The sequence below is a fragment of the Lissotriton vulgaris genome, chromosome 3_1 (assembly GCF_964263255.1).
Source record: "Lissotriton vulgaris chromosome 3_1, aLisVul1.2, whole genome shotgun sequence".
In the NCBI taxonomy this organism is placed as follows: domain Eukaryota; kingdom Metazoa; phylum Chordata; class Amphibia; order Caudata; family Salamandridae; genus Lissotriton; species Lissotriton vulgaris.
In genome coordinates this window covers 2,050,916,942-2,050,936,287 of record NC_141689.1, presented here as the reverse complement: position 1 = coordinate 2,050,936,287, position 19,346 = coordinate 2,050,916,942, and the positions used below count along the sequence as shown (strand labels likewise).

General features: G+C 45.6%; 1 protein-coding gene across 1 annotated transcript in view; it reads right to left on the bottom strand.

Annotated features, from left to right (window-relative positions):
• Nucleotides 1-19,346, bottom strand: part of ASAH1 (N-acylsphingosine amidohydrolase 1) — a 235,081-nt gene that overhangs the window by 64,332 nt on the left and 151,403 nt on the right. Inside the window, exon 12 of the mRNA XM_086962561.1 lies at nt 14,653-14,776. Coding sequence (XP_086818687.1) covers nt 14,653-14,776 — 124 coding nt within the window. The remainder of the gene's footprint in view (nt 1-14,652; nt 14,777-19,346) is intronic.

Genomic DNA, 19,346 nt, shown 5'->3' with positions numbered 1-19,346 from the left:
GCGAAAAAACTAAAACAGGGTAAACAACAACAACAGAAACAGGAGTCTTGTCCTGCATCACCAGTGCCTGCGCCCACAAAACGTATTTACGACTTGCGCGATCGCACGACGATAAAATCATCTGATCCTTTTCAGGTTTCTGAACAACGCTCTCCTCGTTCTTTTCAGGACTCATCGGCCTCATCGACGGGTGGTGGAGGAGGCGGCAGAGGTCGGGGTGGCCAGCAGGGACGTGACCAGCTCCGCCCGAAAGACGATAAAGGCAAGCAGGATGATTCTTCACCGAAGAGACCCCACTTTCAGAAAAAGAAAGTTGCCGCTTTAACAGCGAGATATGCCACAGATAGTGAAAACGCAGCTTCGGAATCAGACATGGGCTCTGACCTTGCTGGACAGCGCGGCGGAGATTACCATAGTGCGAGAGGCCCTGCGTCCGCTACTGAAGGTGACAGCGACTGATCGATTTGTTGTTGTAGAGACAGCGGATACTAGAGTAGCTCCCCTGATAGACTTTATGAAATAGTCCTTTTAATTGAAGGTGACATACAACGTACAATCAAGGGGGTGTTTTGGGAAAATCTTACGACTACATACAACATTTTGTTAGAGGAGGCTGACTGGCCCCCACCTTTAGTGCGCGCAGCTCCGAGAGGGGAAGAGGCGATCCTCCCTAGTTTCGCACACACGATCTCGAAAAAGCATGCGCTGAATTTTGCAGAAGAGTGGGCTAAGGCTCTTGCGCCGGCTTTGTACCGTACACAGTGTGGTTGGGATACATTTTTATAGCACCACGAGATTCCTTTGCGGTCTATGCCGCAGCATCAACCTCACTATCCTATCCGACGAGAAGCTAAGGCTTCCGTCGCGGAAATCCTTGAACAGTTGGAATATCAAGGTGTGATTGAAACTTGTGTGTCACCGATGAATAACCCTCTTTTTACTGTAACCAAGCCTGAAGGTTCGTACCGTTTGGTATTGGATTACCGGCATTTGAACTCGCATTGCCGTACCTGTGCAGTACAGAATACTCACGGCTCTGCTCTTGTGGATGGTCTGGTACGTAAACGTTTTAAAACTACACTTGACATATCCAAAGTTTTTTTTGCCCACAATTTGGATGGACTGAGTTCCCAGTGGACCAGTTTTACCTGTGGCGGCAAACAACGCTACTATACTCGTTTACCTATGGGCTATAAGAATAGTCCTTGCGTGTTTGCTGTCCGTATAGTCTCTCTTTTAGAGAGGATAGACACTGATGCGTGTTCGTATGTGGATGAAATATATCTCACAGACAATGAGCTTTGGGCACATCTGTGTCGCCTTGACCGCATAATTTGTAACTTTGCGGACTTCGGTTACAAATTCAACTTTGCAAAGTCACACATTGCAGGGTATACAGTGTTGTTCCTGGGTTACGAGCTCAACAATGAAGGTAGGAGATTTGCTCCTCACTTCTTGGAGAAATGCGCACAACTGCGCGCTCCTACAACTCTGAAAAAATTACAGTCCTTGCTGGGATTTTTGAATTTCGGGCGTACTTATATTCCCGAATATGCCCAGCGTATCAAGCCTTTGTATGCTCTGATACAACCTACTTTTACCAAATCTTGCTGACTGCCGGAACATTCAGCTATTTTGCAATCTTTGCAGGCTGATCTTCTAGAATATAAATTCTTATGGACCCGTGATAACCACACCAACCTAGTGATAAGAATCATCCCTGGGGCGGTGGATTTCACGTACCTTACTTTTAACGAAGGAGACAGTACCTATTGCTTACAAGTCACACTGGTACACTTCGGCTGAAATGCGGTTTTCCTATGTGGAAAAAGTTGACAGCAGTGCAAATGGCGATTCTCAAGGAACGTGCACTGTCGAAGGGAAAACGCATGCTGGTTCTAACCCCGTTTCCTGCATTAGAAGCAGTGACGAAAGCCAGTGTGCCAAATTCTAAAGCTTTGCACCCTCGGTGGATACAATGGGCAGCATTATTGACGTCTCCTGATGTCACGTTTATTTTTGATGCCTCCTTACAGTCGCAGGAGTTTTTGCAGTATGAATTTGTTCATCATGCCCCTTTGGCTATGCGGCCTTTGGAGGACTTCCATTGCATCATATACACTTATGGTTCAGCGCAGGTTGTGCATGGGTCTAAGCACGCATAAGTTTCCGCTTGCACTATTGTGGTAGGTGCCATGGTGAATGATGAGTTCAAGTCCAGAGTCGTGCACACGCAGACTCTTGGGGACTGCACCGCACAATTGGCAGAGCTTCGTGCTCTGATGCTTGCATTGGAGTACGCTGATCCTGGTGTGACAACTCTTATTGTGAGTGATTCTTACTACTTTGTCCAGTCTTACAATGAAAACCTGTTCTTTTGGATTCAAAATGATTTTCGTGATTCCAAAGGTAGCACAATAAAACATAAAATGATCTGGGTCAGAGTGCCTGAGCTTAAAGAGCAGCTACCCCTCGTGTTTGTGATTCACACACTCGGTCATCAGCACGTAGGAGTCCACGCTGTTGGCAATTCGCTTGCCGATGAGGCAGCGAAATCAGCGGTATTGACGTATTTGGTTGCAGCAGTTACACGTTCCAAAAGTAAGATTGATGATGATATCTTGGCAGTCGTTGCTGCAACTGAGAAGGGAGGTAAATGTCCTAAAGGATTCCCTTCAAAGTATTCATACCACTTAAGTTCTGATAAAGTTCCTTATGTGAAAATTCCTGACGTTGGAGAGAGGTTACTTCCCAACGCGGACCGCAGACCTACACTGATTACCGCAGCCCATGAAGGTGATGCGTCTGCGCATGCAGGCGTTTCGGCTACTGTAGCTCAGTTACAACAACGTTTCTGGTGGCGGGGACTGTACAGACAGACGCGTGATTATGTCCTTCAATGTGACATTTGCCAGCAGATTAAGCCTTCAACTGCTGCGCGTCCGCCCCTGGCACAGTTGTACATTTCTAATAAACCCCTTGGGTGTGTTTATTTAGATTACTGCGGTCCTTTTTCCTCTGATACTGCGTATTAGTACATCTGTGTAGCAGTTGATTCATGCACACGCTTTATGTAGGTATGGTCTCACTGCAGCGCTTATTCACGGACTGTCATAAGAGACTTGCGTATCTTTGTAGGGATGTTTGCCTGTGGTACCTTCCATTCGGATCAGGGTCTGGCTTTCGTCTCTAAGGCGTATAAGGATGCCATGACTTCGTTGGGGGTCCAAGTCAAGTTTTCGTCTCCATACAGACCTGAGGTGATAGTGTTGTGGAACGGATGAACCGAGATTTAAAGCAGTCTTTGACGGCTCGAGTTACAGGCACTGGCAGGAACTGGCTGGCCCATCTCAATGGCGTGCAGCGTGCTCTTAATAATCTCCCTAGAAGGTCTCTGGGTGGGCGGACCCCATACGAAATGCTCTTTGGTATCAAGATGTAGGTCCCGGACCTTGACGGTCTAGACTCGTTGGCTCAAGTCGCCTCCTTTGACGTAGATGAACATTGCAATGTTTTACAGGATCTACAAAAGACAAGAGACAGTCTTGCAAAGGAACATTTAACCTCCACCTCGGATGAAGCGTTGCAGATCCCGGTAGTTGGCTAGCTACCCCAAGTTGGAGAACTGGTTTGTGAGAAGATCGAGAACAAGAAAGAATTTGGTCCCTCTTATCGAGCTCCGGTTCCAGTGCTTGGAGTGAAGGGCACAAGAACAGTCATTTTACCACCACTTCCAGGTCATAAGGAGAACAGGTATATCTCTATTGACAATGTCAAAATACACAGAGTGGCTGATTCTTCTTAGTATGACACCGGCAGTCCCATGTCCTTCGATTATGAGAAATTCTGTTTTGGCCCTGGTTTCGAATCCTGTGCCTGATGTTGCTCTCGAGTTGCCTGCAATTTCCAGTCCTTTATTGGGTATACTGCCTGGTACTCAACATGATGAAAATGAATACACTTATCCTACTGACTTATCGATGCCTGATTTGCAAACTGGCTTGGCTACAGAATGCAGATTTTCATTTGACACCGTTTCCCACACATCTAATAAACCCTCGCAGATATCTGTTTTGGCAAGACTGTTTAAAAAACATTTTTTGATTCCCCCTTGGACTTATGTTTGGATGGTGCTTTTTTCGATTTACCTTTTTATGACGATTGGTTTTGTGTTTTATTTTTTCCGTCTCATCAATGGACACTATGTCGAGGAGAGAACTAGCATTCGACATATAAATGGAACTTTGGCTCCCCATTCCTCATCGCACAGAGTGCAGAGAGACTTGGCTTTTGTTAACATCACAGCTTGGCCTGTCTTAGATGGGATTGTATGGGAATCGGTTCGATTTCAAATTCATGGGCCCACTGAGGTTATAAATGTACCTAATGTGCTTAGAGTGTCTATGGGGGATGTAGTTAAACAAAATATACGTTCTGATGATTGGGATGTTCAGGCCGTTGAATCATTGTTTTCTGATTTGAAATATTATGCTGCCTTTGATGCTGAAGATTTTTTACTTAGAGTCAGCTAATTACGGTGATTTGTATTGTTATCAACATTTTGGCAATCACTACCTGCATAAAGCTAATACCAGGAGACTCACTGTAAATTACACCCAGTGGGAACTTTTTGAAAAGGTTCACTTACTTTACAGATTTTAATCAATCTAATCCAAATGCCTTTTATTTTAAAATATTTACAACAAGGGGTGGTGAGGGACAGAGTCTCTGAATTAAGCAGAAAGCTCTCACCCAGTCAAGAGATCAGGGCTAGATCCAACACCGTTTTATAGCTCACTACTCAGACATGAGTCCCTTTCTCACTGCTCCATCAGGATTCAAGCAAGCCGGGCCGAAGACGGCTGAAATGCCAGAAACCGGTCCCCGGTAGCTTGTCTCCTTTCTGGTGAAGAATTGGCTTGGTAGTTTAGTCTGCCCTGTTCCCATGATGCACTGGGCCAGGGACAGACTGATTTGCATATAACCAGGTTCTGAGCTGGGATGGGGCAGTGAGATAAATAACGGTGATGGATCAAGCCCTGATCTTTGGACTGGGTAAGAGTGGTCTGTTTAATTCAGACACTCTGTTCATCACCACCCCCTTTTCTGAATCGTTTTGGCCACTATAGGTGTGGCAGGGTATACTCAGACATGAGTCCCTTTCTCACTGCTCCATCAGGATTCAAGCAAGCCGGGCCGAAGACGGCTGAAATGCCAGAAACCGGTCCCCGGTAGCTTGTCTCCTTTCTGGTGAAGAATTGGCTTGGTAGTTTAGTCTGCCCTGTTCCCATGATGCACTGGGCCAGGGACAGACTGATTTGCATATAGCCAGGTTCTGAGCTGGGATGCGGCAGCGAGATAAATAACGGTGATGGATCAAGCCCTGATCTTTGGACTGGGTAAGAGTGGTCTGTTTAATTCAGACACTCTGTTCATCATCACCCCCTTTTCTAAATCGTTTTTGGCCACTATAGGTGTGGCAGGGTATACTCAGACATGAGCCCCTTTCTCACTGCTCCATCAGGATTCAAGCAAGCCGGGCCGAAGACGGCTGAAATGCCAGAAACCGGTCCCCGGTAGCTTGTCTCCTTTCTGGTGAAGAATTGGCTTGGTAGTTTAGTCTGCCCTGTTCCCATGATGCACTGGGCCAGGGACAGACTGATTTGCATATAGCCAGGTTCTGAGCTGGGATGCGGCAGCGAGATAAATAACGGTGATGGATCAAGCCCTGATCTTTGGACTGGGTAAGAGTGGTCTGTTTAATTCAGACACTCTGTTCATCACCACCCCCCTTTTCTGAATCGTTTTGGCCACTATAGGTGTGGCAGGGTTTACTCAGACATGAGTCCCTTTCTCACTGCTCCATCAGGATTCAAGCAAGCCGGGCCGAAGACGGCTGAAATGCCAGAAACCGGTCCCCGGTAGCTTGTCTCCTTTCTGGTGAAGAATTGGCTTGGTAGTTTAGTCTGCCCTGTTCCCATGATGCACTGGGCCAGGGACAGACTGATTTGCATATAGCCAGGTTCTGAGCTGGGATGGGGCAGTGAGATAAATAACGGTGATGGATCAAGCCCTGATCTTTGAACTGGGTAAGAGTGGTCTGTTTAATTCAGACACTCTGTTCATCACCACCCCCCTTTTCTGAATCGTTTTATTTTAAAATGGCTGAAAAGTCAATTTCCAAAGTTAGACTTACCAATACTAAATTATTGTATCCGAAGTCCTTTCTAGACCAGTTGGCCGTTGGGGGCTACGAGTTGTGGAAGGATACAATTGACCTTAAATCAGTTTGGGGTTCTAAAAGCTGGCAAGTGCAAGGCACTGAGGCTTTGCACCATGCATGCCTCATCCCAAACCATATGTTGTTTTTGAATTCTACAATTTCCCAGACAACATGCTTTGGATTGGCTACTCCTAAAAGATTATATACTCATTTTCCTGATTTAGAGGAATATTCCGGTTGGGGTAATTTTACAAAATTGTCAATGAGAGAGTTACAAAATCTATTATTGAATTCCTCCTTTAACATATCCAGTTTGGATCCCGAAGGCTGGTTGCTCTGGCACAGAAGTGCTGATTCATGCCAGCATCGTTTTCTGGGTTTAGCTCCAGGCTTTACACAGGTCAGGGTGGATCCCAGTTTTGAAAGTGGCCATTCTGTGACTACCTATTCCGTAGGCAAATTGTGTCAGAACTGGCTCAGACATTCTACCTTGGCGTCAGTTAAATTGCATTTGTCTAAACTGACTGATGATGTTGATTTGAATGATTTTATTAAAGGCCCGGCTCAAGGTAGATCCAAGAGATGGATATATGCTGTTTATAACAAAATCTGGAACGCTTCCCAGGTTGAGGTGACTACTCGCCTTAGGGCTATAGATCAAGCCAATTTAGAAAAAGTGCTAGCAGTTGTAGAGAACAGCATTAACATGCTCTCTTCTCGAATTTACACATTGAATCTGTTGTCGATATTGTGCAGGATGAATCGTCCACTTTGTATCACGGTCAGAACCAGTTACGTTCCATTATGCAATTTGCATGGACATTGCAGACCCTTAAAGCGGGAAAAGTGCCGTGGCGTTACATGAATGCGCCATCCTTATTTGCCCATTTTAATTTGATGACAAGCAACACTTACTATCATTGAAGGATGCTTCTTTTTCCATGTTACACATAGAGAAGTTAGAGCCTTTACCGTTTTCTGTGGCGGAAGCCAATGCTGCTACATGGCTTATTCATCGTTTAATAACTGCTGTTTCCTTTATTTGCATTTAAAAATTGTGTGAAGTACTTTGCCATTGGCAGATACGAGCCTCTAGGAAGTTCTTATCTCCATGAAGCCTGGTCGCTTCTTTTACATATAGATGTCTTAGGGAGGGAAGAGAAGTTTATCTAAATGGCGAAGAATGCACTGAAACACCGGATCATTCCTTAATGTGTCGACATATCCAATTACATGGCTCTTGCAACGAGCCTAATTTAGCATGCGTTTTGAAAGGTACACCCGTGCCTGCAATTGTTCCCACATTCATGTTGCTGGCTAACGGGAGTTATTTACTTTTGAACAATGAGGATTGCTGCGGGTTAATTAAAGGGATTGCTTATGTCGTTACAGTCAGTGAATGTGTAGTTTGTTGCAAGAATGTAATGTATCCACCCCCGCATGGGAAACTTGATGTTTCCATCTGGCCTAAGATTCCGACCTTGAAAGCAGAGTTCAATAAGATGAGTCGCATAAGAGCTCTATTGTCCCAGAAAGAAGTTACCCTCACATCTGCTCGTGAAACATTTGTCCTTCACGTGGCAAACACCCGCACAGAGGTGCATGCCTCATTAAATACTGATTTGCCCTTACACTTCGGTGAATTAATTCATACTATTTTCAATGCGTCCTCCACTTCGGGGCTGGCTCACTTTTTTAAAGTGTAAGCAGTGGCTTAGTGACTTCCTTCCAAAAGATTTTCGGAGTCATTCCAGCTTTTTTCCATTCTATTTTCTCCAGCCTGTTTGGTGGATTTCCCTTGCTACTGGCTCTTGCTGCTGGCGTCCTAGTGCTGTTCTGTCTATTTCAAAATGGATGCACATTCTGTGTTGCAAGACGGGCCGTCTCGGCTAGGGCTCCTTCGAGCCCGGATGCTTGAGTACTATGGTGCGCTGCCTCTTGCCACAATGAGTGCAGCTTATGGATTATCATTTCGATTTTCCTACTTTACATGCGTTCAGCCTGTTTTTCAGTGCCTGAGTTTCGACTTCGAATGGGCCCTGGATTTGTGTCTCTGCAATGTGGTGTCTACCGATGCGGATTATAATCAGCTCATGAGCCCCTTAGTTGCTCATGAATTGCTTTGTTTAGATGGAGGGATTATGGCCTTTGAAGCGATGCATGGAGTACTGGGTCGTTGGAATGTGTTCGCAGCGGCGCAAGATTTCTTGGCTTGCAGCTTCCTCAAGAACCCACAGAGTTGTCCTCTGATGGTGCAAGAGGCTCCGGTAATTGAAGAACATGTACGTTCTTTTCCTTTGTTAAATTGGATGGCGGAGTTATTTTCGGATGATAACAGTGACTTCCTGATGGAGGCTGTTGCTGCATATTTTGCATATTCATTATTAGGATGAGATGTATTTGCAGTCTGGCTTCCTTGATTGAAACTTTTTCATTGAATGATTGAATTCTTTTACACACAATTTTTGTGCCCTAACCTATTGACTCTGTCAATGTTCAAAGGATGAGAACATTTTTTTCCCCCTTCTCCTTTTATCACGATAATTTTTCTTTTTTATCTCTATTAATGAGGTATCAAATTGGAGACTTGTGTTCGAACTATCGATCTTGAACTTTGCATTCCTAAATTTGCCCCTTTAATTCTGTCCTATCCGTGCTTGGATCAAAAGGGAGGGTGTCAAGTGGTTTGGATTTCCCTTTGCACTGTGTTATGTTCGCATGAGCTTGTTAGAAGTTAAACGCCATTTACCTTTTCGCAGCCTCTGCACACAACACATTTTGTTATTAAAGCTTTTCGCCTAGTTGAAATATTTTGCTTTACATGAGAATAACATGTTTGCTTATAATATCAGGCTTGGTAAGCTATGTCTGTACAGTGAGTGCCGAGGCCTCCAAGGCCATTTTCACACAGCGCTTGTTCAGTTTGATCAGCGCTTTGGCTAGACATAATATAGATGCAGCTGTGGCCAACTTTGGTTTTAGGCGGGATTAATAATGCACTGCGCAAGGCAGAAGTTTTACACTTGATGAATATCCGTATGCAGAGTGTTGGTGTAGGAGATGATGTGATCCATTTCCACTGAACCCAAAGGTTTAGTTGGATGGGCCCATGCCCGTCCAACTAAACCCAAAGAAACCTTCTGTAGATATAATATAATATACTAGCTAGGGAGAGTAAACTGAGGTTCTATTGAGACCGGTTTCCTTTTGCATTTTAACATGCTTTCACCCTTTGTATTTTATGGAATAGTAACTATGCTTTTAACCTTGATCTTTATAATACGTTTGATTGTATTAGCTAAGATACTGCGTTTGAGAACACTGCATTAGAAATAAACATTTCAAACTCGCACGCGTCCTCATTGACTCCTCGTTCTGGATTGATATGTTAGTATAACGAAAGAGTATTCATGTGTTCCACGTTTCCTGAGGTGTTCTAAGTCCATGCTCTGGGTTGTCTAAATCATTGGGGTTTTGTAAGTACCAATGAAACACGGATTGCTAGTCTGTAAGGGATTTTGGATACTAAGGTGAGTTTTGGCACACCCTAATTCACTGAGGTTCTAAGTCTCTATGCACAGTTCTGTATAGGAGCAGAAATCCCTGCTACATGATGGGTCAGGCTCAGCTCTTGGGTAAGCATCGGATCTTCGTGGCCAGCCAGTAATGGGATGTAGGCAGCTTGCTGTGTATGTGATTTGCTTAATTGTTTGCCAATAAAAAGATTTGATCCTAAAGATGTTCTTGGGGAGTGCTGCAAAGTTCCACATACCAAGTAGAATACCCTCTGCCAGCCGCTGGGTTTTAGGTAGCAGCACATTGCATTCTAAGACTTCTAGTACTGCTCTTCTCATTAACACATATGGACTCCCAAGCTTCAACATGCTGAAAAATGTTGATTAAAAAGCGAAAACTAAAAGAGCATTGAAAATCACAAGTACAGAGTGTGTTTTTGTAAATGCATACCTACAAATAAGCATCCCATATTCGCTTAACTCTCCAAAAATATGCTAGCAGCCGTTAAGTATCTCAATGGAATAATTCAGATGCTGCAGTAGGTTTAAAAAAATATATATACCTTAAAGAATGCAAGTGATACTTTTCTTCTTATTTATATACTTGTCATTCAGTGCACTCTGTTTGATCATAGGTGAACTATTGAATAATAGCTGTTGGACTTTGCCCATTTTCCTGAAATTCTTTTGCTTTTTCTCCCCCTTGGTAGAGAAATGTGTAGGCCATGTGTGGTGTGAGGTGTCATGTTAAATGTGATGCAATCGTGTACGCACCTATAATTCCCCCATCATAAGAATGCACCCTGGTGAAATGTCGCTTTTAAAATGGATGCCATGGCTGTGTGTGGTGCCACCTGACTGTGGTGGGTTAGCAGTCTAGTTGTTCGGTTCCCAGCCATTCCAGCTTTTGGAGGGAAGCCTGGCACCCAGGGTGCTCTACTCCTCCCCCTGAGCCAGTTAGAACCAGTTTCCCCAGAGGCTTCTAGAAGCTTCTGGCACTGTCTGGTAGGTGGGGTGAGGGGCGTATAAGTAGGGGGCTGTGCCACTATGTGCTCAGTCAGAGCAGGGACATGAACGTGAGGGATCCTGCTGCCAGGAGGTACCGCCATATGGGCCTGTGTGCCGGACCCTGTACCCAACTGTAACCCCTCTGCTGTCCACAGGGCTAGTGGAAGCCCCACTGCAGGAGTAAAGGCTGCTGTACAGGAGGAGTGGCACACTACTGAGGAGGATGGTTTCTAGGACCTACCGCCCTGCTCTGCTACCAGGCCACTGAAGAAGGAAGGAGCGCTATCTTTGGTCCCCGAGGCTGCTGGTGGTACCTTGCGCCTCGTGAACGCTACATCTAAAGTGCCAGGAGAAGGAGAGTGTCTGGCTTCTGCAGCGCTGGGTTGAGAAAGCGCTACATTCCCATGGACTGTGCCTTCCAGGGCAGGGTGAGCGCTGTATCTTACTTCCCCATGAAGAAGGAGGTGAGGAGCGTGAGCGCTATATCTGGTGGGTGCTATATTCTAAGTGACTGTTTCCAGCCTGCACCCCCACACAGGGAGAGCGCTTTGAGGGGGTAGTGCCCGGGGAAGGGAGGAGCTGGTGTGTGCCGGCATGTGCTGGGAAGGAATCCCAGCGCGTGGAACACCCCCCGTGTTCAGGAGGTGCGCGTGCCTACCCCACGTGTTGCAGCGCTTTTGCATAATTAAAACTGGCGGGTGCCTACCCCGCGTGCTGCCTGGAAGAGCCGCTGTGCGAAACACAGCGGATGCCCACCCCGCATTCGCAGAAACGATGCGGAAGTCAGGCACAGGGCTAAGCTTTGCCGAAGCCCGGCCGGATATGGGGAGCCGCGCCGTGATTGGCACAGACTACCGCACTGCCAGGAAGTCCCGCCCTGCAGGGGCGGAAGCAGGAGGAAACCGGAAGCAAGTGGTGACGTTGCGGGGCTCCCGTAGTGACGAAGGAGCCCCGGGAGTGACGAGAGACCGGAGCGGGAGCCCACCCCGCCGGTCAGTGCCCTCGTGAGCAAGGCAGCACAGGTGGGGAGAGGAGGGAGGCCCCAGAAGCCGTCTGGAGCCTTGCACCTGCTGACTGAAGCCCCGGGTCCCAGGAGGGGGCCCGGGTGAAGACCGGAGGAGTGCTGGTGTTGGCGGGGTTCTCGGGAGGAGAGGAGAGCCCCACGGGTGTAGTGGCGGCTGCCAGAAGCAGCAGGAGAGAGCTGCAACTTTTACGGAGCCCAGGTGAAGACCGAGGAATCACCGTGTGTGGAGAGAGGCGGGCAGGGACTACCGAGGCACATTGTCGGTGCCTTCCCTGCCCGCGAAGACATCAGGAGCCAACCCGCCTGCCCTCGCCCCTACGAAGAGGAGCAGTGGAAGAGACTAGCCGGTGAGTGGGGCTGCTTGTGGCGGAGTTGGGGGGTGTGTCGGGCAACAGGTTCGGTGCCCGCCCCCGGGTCCAGTGTTCTGTGGGGGGGCCCTTTGGGACGCATTGCTGGGGCCCTTGCTGACTGTAGCTTTGCTTAACTGCCGCACCGGACTGCAGTTGCCACGTTTGGGGCAATAGTATTGTGAGAGTCCCAGTGGTGAGGTGCTCAAGTGTTACTGCACTGAGTGGGGCCTTGGTAATTTGAGAGCCCCAGAAGAGGGACTCGCATGCTCTTCATGCTGGCCTGAGTTCCTCTACACAGCTGCCTCGCGGGACAGTGGGAGGGGCAGCTGCAACGACCTAGGGCATGTTTAAGTGGTGTGCCATGATGTTTTGGGGTTAGGCCCAATGCTGAGATGTTTCTGCCCCATGCTAAATGTGATCCCATGCCCTACTGATGTGATTTAGGGACACAATATGCCCCAGTGTTAAATGTGTTCTGCACCACGCTACCCCATTTCTAACAATAGCACATAAGGGATCCCTTGTTTTTAAGTTCAGGTCATTCAGTCATCTTAAGCTATATGTAGTTAGGCCTGAAAAGAGTCCCCTCAAGCCAGCAGTGGATGGATTCAACTCATGCAATCAGAATAATGTGAGATCAAAATGCTCATGGGTGGGACAAACGCAAGTAGAGGGAGGAAAGCCATCGAAGCAACTACAGACAACAGAGTTTGACAACAAAGCCACCCAAGGCTGTCCCAAATACCTCTCTAAGTACATGCTATGTATTGGATACATCAGGTCTGCCTCCGAATAGCTAAAGCGGTCTGTATTAAAGACCCAACAACAGACAACACCTCCAAGAGCACAATGAGCCTGCAGCACGAGATACAGAAATGTGGTGTCTGTATTCCAGAAGTGCTCCATTTCACATGTGCAAGCGTTACCATTTAAACATTTCTGTGATGTTTAGTTGCTCTTACTTTAGTTTGAATGTAGTATATCCATCTGCATTTGTATTCAAATGTGATTTGCACAAATTAAATGTTTTCAGGAATCCAGTAAATACAGCGGATCCATACTATTCACCCATCGGGTATACACACACATTCAATGCACATCAACCTTAAATAAGACACTTGCAATTTCCATCATGCAAGGCTCTATTACCACATCTCTTTATATTACCTTTAATAATGCACTGTGTGTATACTATCGCTTGTCTCCACTATCACAAATAAACTTATTGGTAACAAACACTCATCACCCCTAAATTCTTTCCATGCTGGAGTTCCAATGAACTCCACCCCTCCATACAGGATGCTCTACTGTTCTTTGATCACACACTATGTTGCAGCCATGACCAGTTATCTTGGCCTCACTTTAAATCATTAGCAGATAAGAATAAACATTGCTTTGAATCACCTGCTCATTGTTCAGAAAACCACATTCTAGACGTTGGAGCAGTGGAGCTTTACCTTACTTAACATTAACACCAAACTACTGCACACCTACGTCAATACCACACCCATATAAACTGCATTTTTCACATCGCTTCTGTTTAACAGAACACACTGATTTGCTTTATTTCTGCAAATATGAAATATTCAGAAAACTGGGGATTTTCTATATGTATTAGCAGTAAAATGTTAAATGTAAACTCATAGTTTAATTTAGAGTAAACATCTGAAGAGATCTTCTGGCACGTGAAGGCTTTTGAGAGTTTGTGTTTATTTTGAAACCGCTCGCTGCACTCCTAATTTTGAAGCACTTTCATGGGAAACTGGGTGACACACATAGTTTGTTTAGAGTTTTGTGAACAGTGCTCTTTGTGGACTAAGCTCATCATGGGTGTTTGATTTCACACACATTGCAGGTTTGGCTGTATAGAGTCTTACCTATCTCCTGAAACTTTCCATCCATATATGCACCCACACCAATCATCCAGCCCACCCATGAAGCTCCCTCTTGTGAGCAATGAAACATCCATCAATGCACCCACCCACATCCAACCAGTTACAAGTGTTCATTGTGTATCTTTGTAAGTGTGGTATCTACGAGAGCATGTGCACCTCTACATTTTGGTGTGAATCCACACAAGCTTATTAAACAAAAACATACATTCTTTACATTAAATTCACACACTTTAAAGAAGCCAAGCACCTTTTAACAAAAGGAGAGTAGTTGATAGTGAAAATATGACGATTGAGGTCACTGAGACCTCTTTAAACGTGTGTTTTCACAGTGATATTATGCTGCATGCAATACTCTTCTAGACAGGCAGCGGTGGCAAGTAACCGGCTAAAATACTTAAAGTAACTAGCAGGAACAGAATATGTACCCGTTATTTAGAATGACAGATCTACGCTGGAATGCTTGTTTTCATTTATAGTGACAGTACTATAATGGGAATAAGTGTTCCAAGATAGCATGAAAGTAATATGTTAGAAATACATGGGTCGATATGGGCCAGGTACATTGTGAAGAACCCTAAGAGATATTACATTTGAAAAGACAACATATTTTGCTTGAGTAACCAGTTGTTCAGATTACCTCTTGTGTTGTCCTGTTCATGCACCTCATTCCCGGGGTTCTACGGTCATCAAGAACAAACGGTGCCTTCCAATGATCATAGTTGGTTTCCAGGACATACCATCTACCCTGTTTGATGTCAAGTCTAATAGAAAAATAACAGAGGAGATTTACTATTTTAATCTCAGCAGCATCTCTATAACTGCAGTTTTTATCAGTTATAAGCACAACACCTATTAGGCATGATGTTAGAAATTGGATTTTTGGTAGGCTAGGGCATGTGCCAAAGCCAGGTAGAAACCACCACTTTAGTCAGGATAAGGGAGTTCCACTCCTAAAATAACCCCTGCTCATCCCCTTGGTAGCTTGGCCAGAGCAGTCAGGCTTATCTTAGAGGCAGTGTGTAAAGCATTTGCACATAACCAACAGTAATACAGTGTAAGCACTACAAAAGAATACCACAGCAGTTTAGAAAAATATCCAATATTTTTATATACTTAAGACAAGACTAAAAACGATAAAAATCCACAATACAGTACTTAAAAATCTTCAGATATCAAAATATGCTTGAAAAACAGTTCCTTGATGTCGATAGCTCCGTCCAGGGCTATCACGGCATCGTGAGCAAACAAATCCAAAATTCTGGCTGACCGCGGAGTAGCAGGCCAGCTACGGTGTCAGGAAGACCTGCAAACAGTAGCTTTTAGAAATGCAGGGCGTCTGCGACCTCTCGCTGCGCTTCCGAAAGCACGGCGTCCGCAGGCGGCTGTTCGAGGGGTCGGGGCAGGAGTCGTCAGGGCCCTCGAAGTCACACGCATTGCAGTTCGATCTCCTTTCAGTTGGAGTCAGGAGCGCTGGTGTCGGCAGGCGTCGAGTGCTGCGGTGCGAAGTGCAGCGGTGCAGTGTGCGGTGCGAGCAGCGGCTCGGTGGCGTAGTCTTTAGATGGCGTCGTCGGTGAGAACAGGGTTGCTGTGCGAGGTGAAGGCGGTCTGGCAGGTCACGGTGCAAGCAGTGGCGTCGTCGTGGCTGAAGCGCTGTCGTCAGTGGACGAACTGGAGTAGATGGCGCCTGCGTCGCTTTGCCAAGGCAGCGGTGTGGGATGAGAGTGGTGCGTCGTGCAACTTTACGAGCGGTGCCCTCGAACCACGGTGCAAGCAGCGGCATCGATTTCGGCATTGAGCGTCGTCGTCGGGGATTCCAAGGCGTCATCGTGAAGCAAGGCGGTGCGGAGTGCGGTGCCCACAGGTCACAGTGCGAGCAGTGGCTCAGTGGCCGCCTCAGAAGGCATTGTCGGTGAGACCGGGTTCGCGGTGCAGCATTGCGGCAGTGCCCTCTGCGGTGCCTTCAGGACACTGAGTTGGCAGCAGCGTCGTGGACAGCATCGGGGTTCTTTTCTTCTGTTGCAGCACAAAAAACAGAGTCCCCAGTGCGGAGGGTAGAAGTGCTTGAAGTCTATGCTGTTCCTGAGATTTCTTAAACAGGGGGCAAGCTCTACCTCCAGCCCTTGGAGAAACTCACAAAAGTAGACTGCAGAAAGTTCAGTCCAGTCCTTTCACTGCCCAAGACAGAAGCATTGTATAAAACACAGGAGCAAAACCCATCAACCACGTTGGGATTGGGGTAGGTAATCTAGAAAAACATGTAGTATCCCAACTGGTATTAATGGAAGACAATTAGAACGGATATGTCGTAGACATTGTCAGAAAAGAAATAAGGAGACACTTAGTTATTGCAAATGTGCTCATGGCATCATATTTATCCACAAACAGGATGGGCAAGTTACAGTTGTTACAGCACTGTAGTTAAATAAATAATACAACCCTAATTGTACTTGGTGCTCAAGGTGTGCAAGTGATGTACAAGGTGGCAACGCAAGTGACAATGTAATCAGCATAAACGGTGCATGGTGACTAGTGCATAAATATATACAGGGAGTAAATAAATATGGTTCCAGTAGAATTGTGGAGCTTTGTTCTAATTTAGATTGACTGTAGTTTGGAAGAACCACTTTGTATGCTGCGCCTAAGATTGCGCTGAATGGTCGACTGCGTTTCGATCCTCATTAATCTGGATCTTCATCAGGACTGGGTTGAAGAGCAAACAGTGCTGGATAGGATAGGAGTTCCTGGTGGTCCGGGGTCAGAATACAAAGTAGTCGGTGTGATTTAAGCTGGGCCTTAGAGCAGAGTGTATCAAGGCTAAGTTCAGAGGTCCCGACCTGCGGGATCTGGCAACCAGTCCGAAGCGTGATCGTTTGGAAGAGAATTAATCTCAAAGAGTTGAGGTGGACGGGTCTGAGTCCGATTGAAGGTAAGGAGTCTATAACTAACTGTTTCTTTCAGATACTAAGTCTGTGTAGGCATAAGGTGCTTATGTGCCTTCCGACCAGTGGTTACTATGGGGCACTGGGGCTGATGGTTTACCTAGTGTGCTATGTGAATACCATTCCTGTGTTTACGTCTAATGCTTTGTGCTAGGAACCAACCTACCAGTACATACTGGTCGCCCCAACTATATGTGATGATGATTACACTGGCCCAATTGGCCTTGTATGTGACGGTATGAGAGGTCCGATTGGCTCTGTGATGTATATAATCCCTTGTAGTGTAGTTCCTATATTCCCAATAGGCTCTGCTCATTGGAATAATATAAACAGCAGTGTAGACGTAGGACTGAGGTCGACTAGGTCTCTACTGACTATATTAGACTTAATTCGTTTTGCCAGCTAGCTCAGAGGTCACTAGAAACTTTCTCGAATGTTCAGGAAAGAGTTAACTCTCCGGATTTAGACAAGAAGGGATTAGCTTCTGACAACCATACAAACATGACAACTTTGCTCCCTCAGAATAGAGTGTATCTCTAGAGTTGTGTGAAAACAATAGGCAGCTATTTCACTCAATCGTGCATACTTAGTTTCACCAGAGTGCAGAGAAATAGAGAGATGGGCGTTTTCAATAAAAGGTGTTATTTTATTGAGTAGTCTTCTATCTCATGCAAGAGAAATGAATTGCCACAATTGCAATACTTATCATGAAGTAAAGTGCTTACAGTAAAAGTAGTATTATGAAATAATACTGTAAAAGCATAGATATGGTTTCTTAGCCATATGATACTTTAAAATAGATAAAATATATACATACATAAAACCATTGACTAACGTACTCAACTGGTGCTTCTAACTACGCCTACCCCGGTGTACTTGACCTAAGCCTAATACTTGGGAAGGAGTAAGTAAGTAGCAGTTTAAGTTAAGTTGGTTAAGATTGTTTTTTGCCAAGAATCTGAATCAAGAATTCTCTTAAGGGTTTAGTCAGCTCCGTACCTTGGTAATAGAATGTGGAAGGTCTGGTATCTCTTTCTTCAGGACTCGATCTCCCAGCAACCCGCAAGGGTGACTCGGGAACAGCGGAGTTGGATTTTCTCGGCGTGAGAAAAAGTAGCTTCTCCAGCGCGTCAAAGGGGAGGGGCGGCTTCCGTGGGCTCTCGCATCAGCTGGGCTCTCGGGCAAGTAGATAGCCGCTCTGCTCCAAACCACTGTGTGTTTGCTTAAGGCAACTGTTGGTATTTTATACCTGAAAGGTGCCGGGTTTGACGCAAGGTTGGACATAAGACGACACTAAGAACTAACAGTTCTTTCTGGACTCCAGGAGTTCTTGTTCAAATCAAAACAAAAGCAGGGGGGAATTTCCCGGGCAGCTGGAGCCTTGGTTTGTTTAAAGAACGCGTTGTGCTTTCTAGGAGTCCATGGGAGTTGCCGTGCTGTGCTTTGGACTGCATGGGCTATTACTGAATATGGATATAATTCTTATGCCTTTATAAGGATATTATTAATTATAACCGCATAAGGGCATGAATCGGGAATATCGAATTAGGGTCCTAGATAGAAATACAACACCCTGTCAAGTCATACCAAGTGCCAGGTGGCACAGTGTATATATGTGATTACGTTCTAATTTGTTTTATGGATAAACCAAAGGCTATTTTTATATAACCTTGTGTGGAGTATCTTTTGTGGTGTGCCTAGTTGTTGTACTACTTTATTCGATATTTGCATATCATAAAAGTACAAACAATACAAACATGTAAACACATATTTAAAAAATCTACTATTCATTACGTTTCTTGCCATAGTATAAAAAGATAAAATTCAGAATATTTACATTTAAAACAGAAAAATTCAATAATACATTAGCAGCAGTGGGTATATACATCAATTTGGCAGCCCAAGCCTATCTCTTGTCATCAACCAACAGTCTTGCGCGGATAGACCACGCACTGGCTAGATATTTAGCAACCCCACATACAACTAGCATAGATGTAGCATCTGACAAGAGAATGCGCAAAGCAGTTCTGAACTCTCTCACACCCAGCTCTCTAAATACCGGTTTTAACCATTTTGTTCTCGGTCTTTTATGTGCCCTACAAGCGAACAAGAAGTGGGGAAGAGATTTGCTTGTGCATGGGCACCCAGGGCAGCTAAGAGAGTGGGCATGACCCCCCCCCCTTCCTTTCCATCCCTCAGTTAACTTCTTCAAGGGTAGGATCCCATATCTCATTTTCAGGAAGAGAGACCTGTCCCTTGGGTTTTGAATAAAATCTTGGAACGGCTCGAGTTTTTTACAAGGTTTGAATTCCATAAAATGGGTCGTTAGTGCCCCCCACTTTGCGTATTTTATTTCCTCCTCCTGTACCCAATCCCAATAGATTTTTTTGAT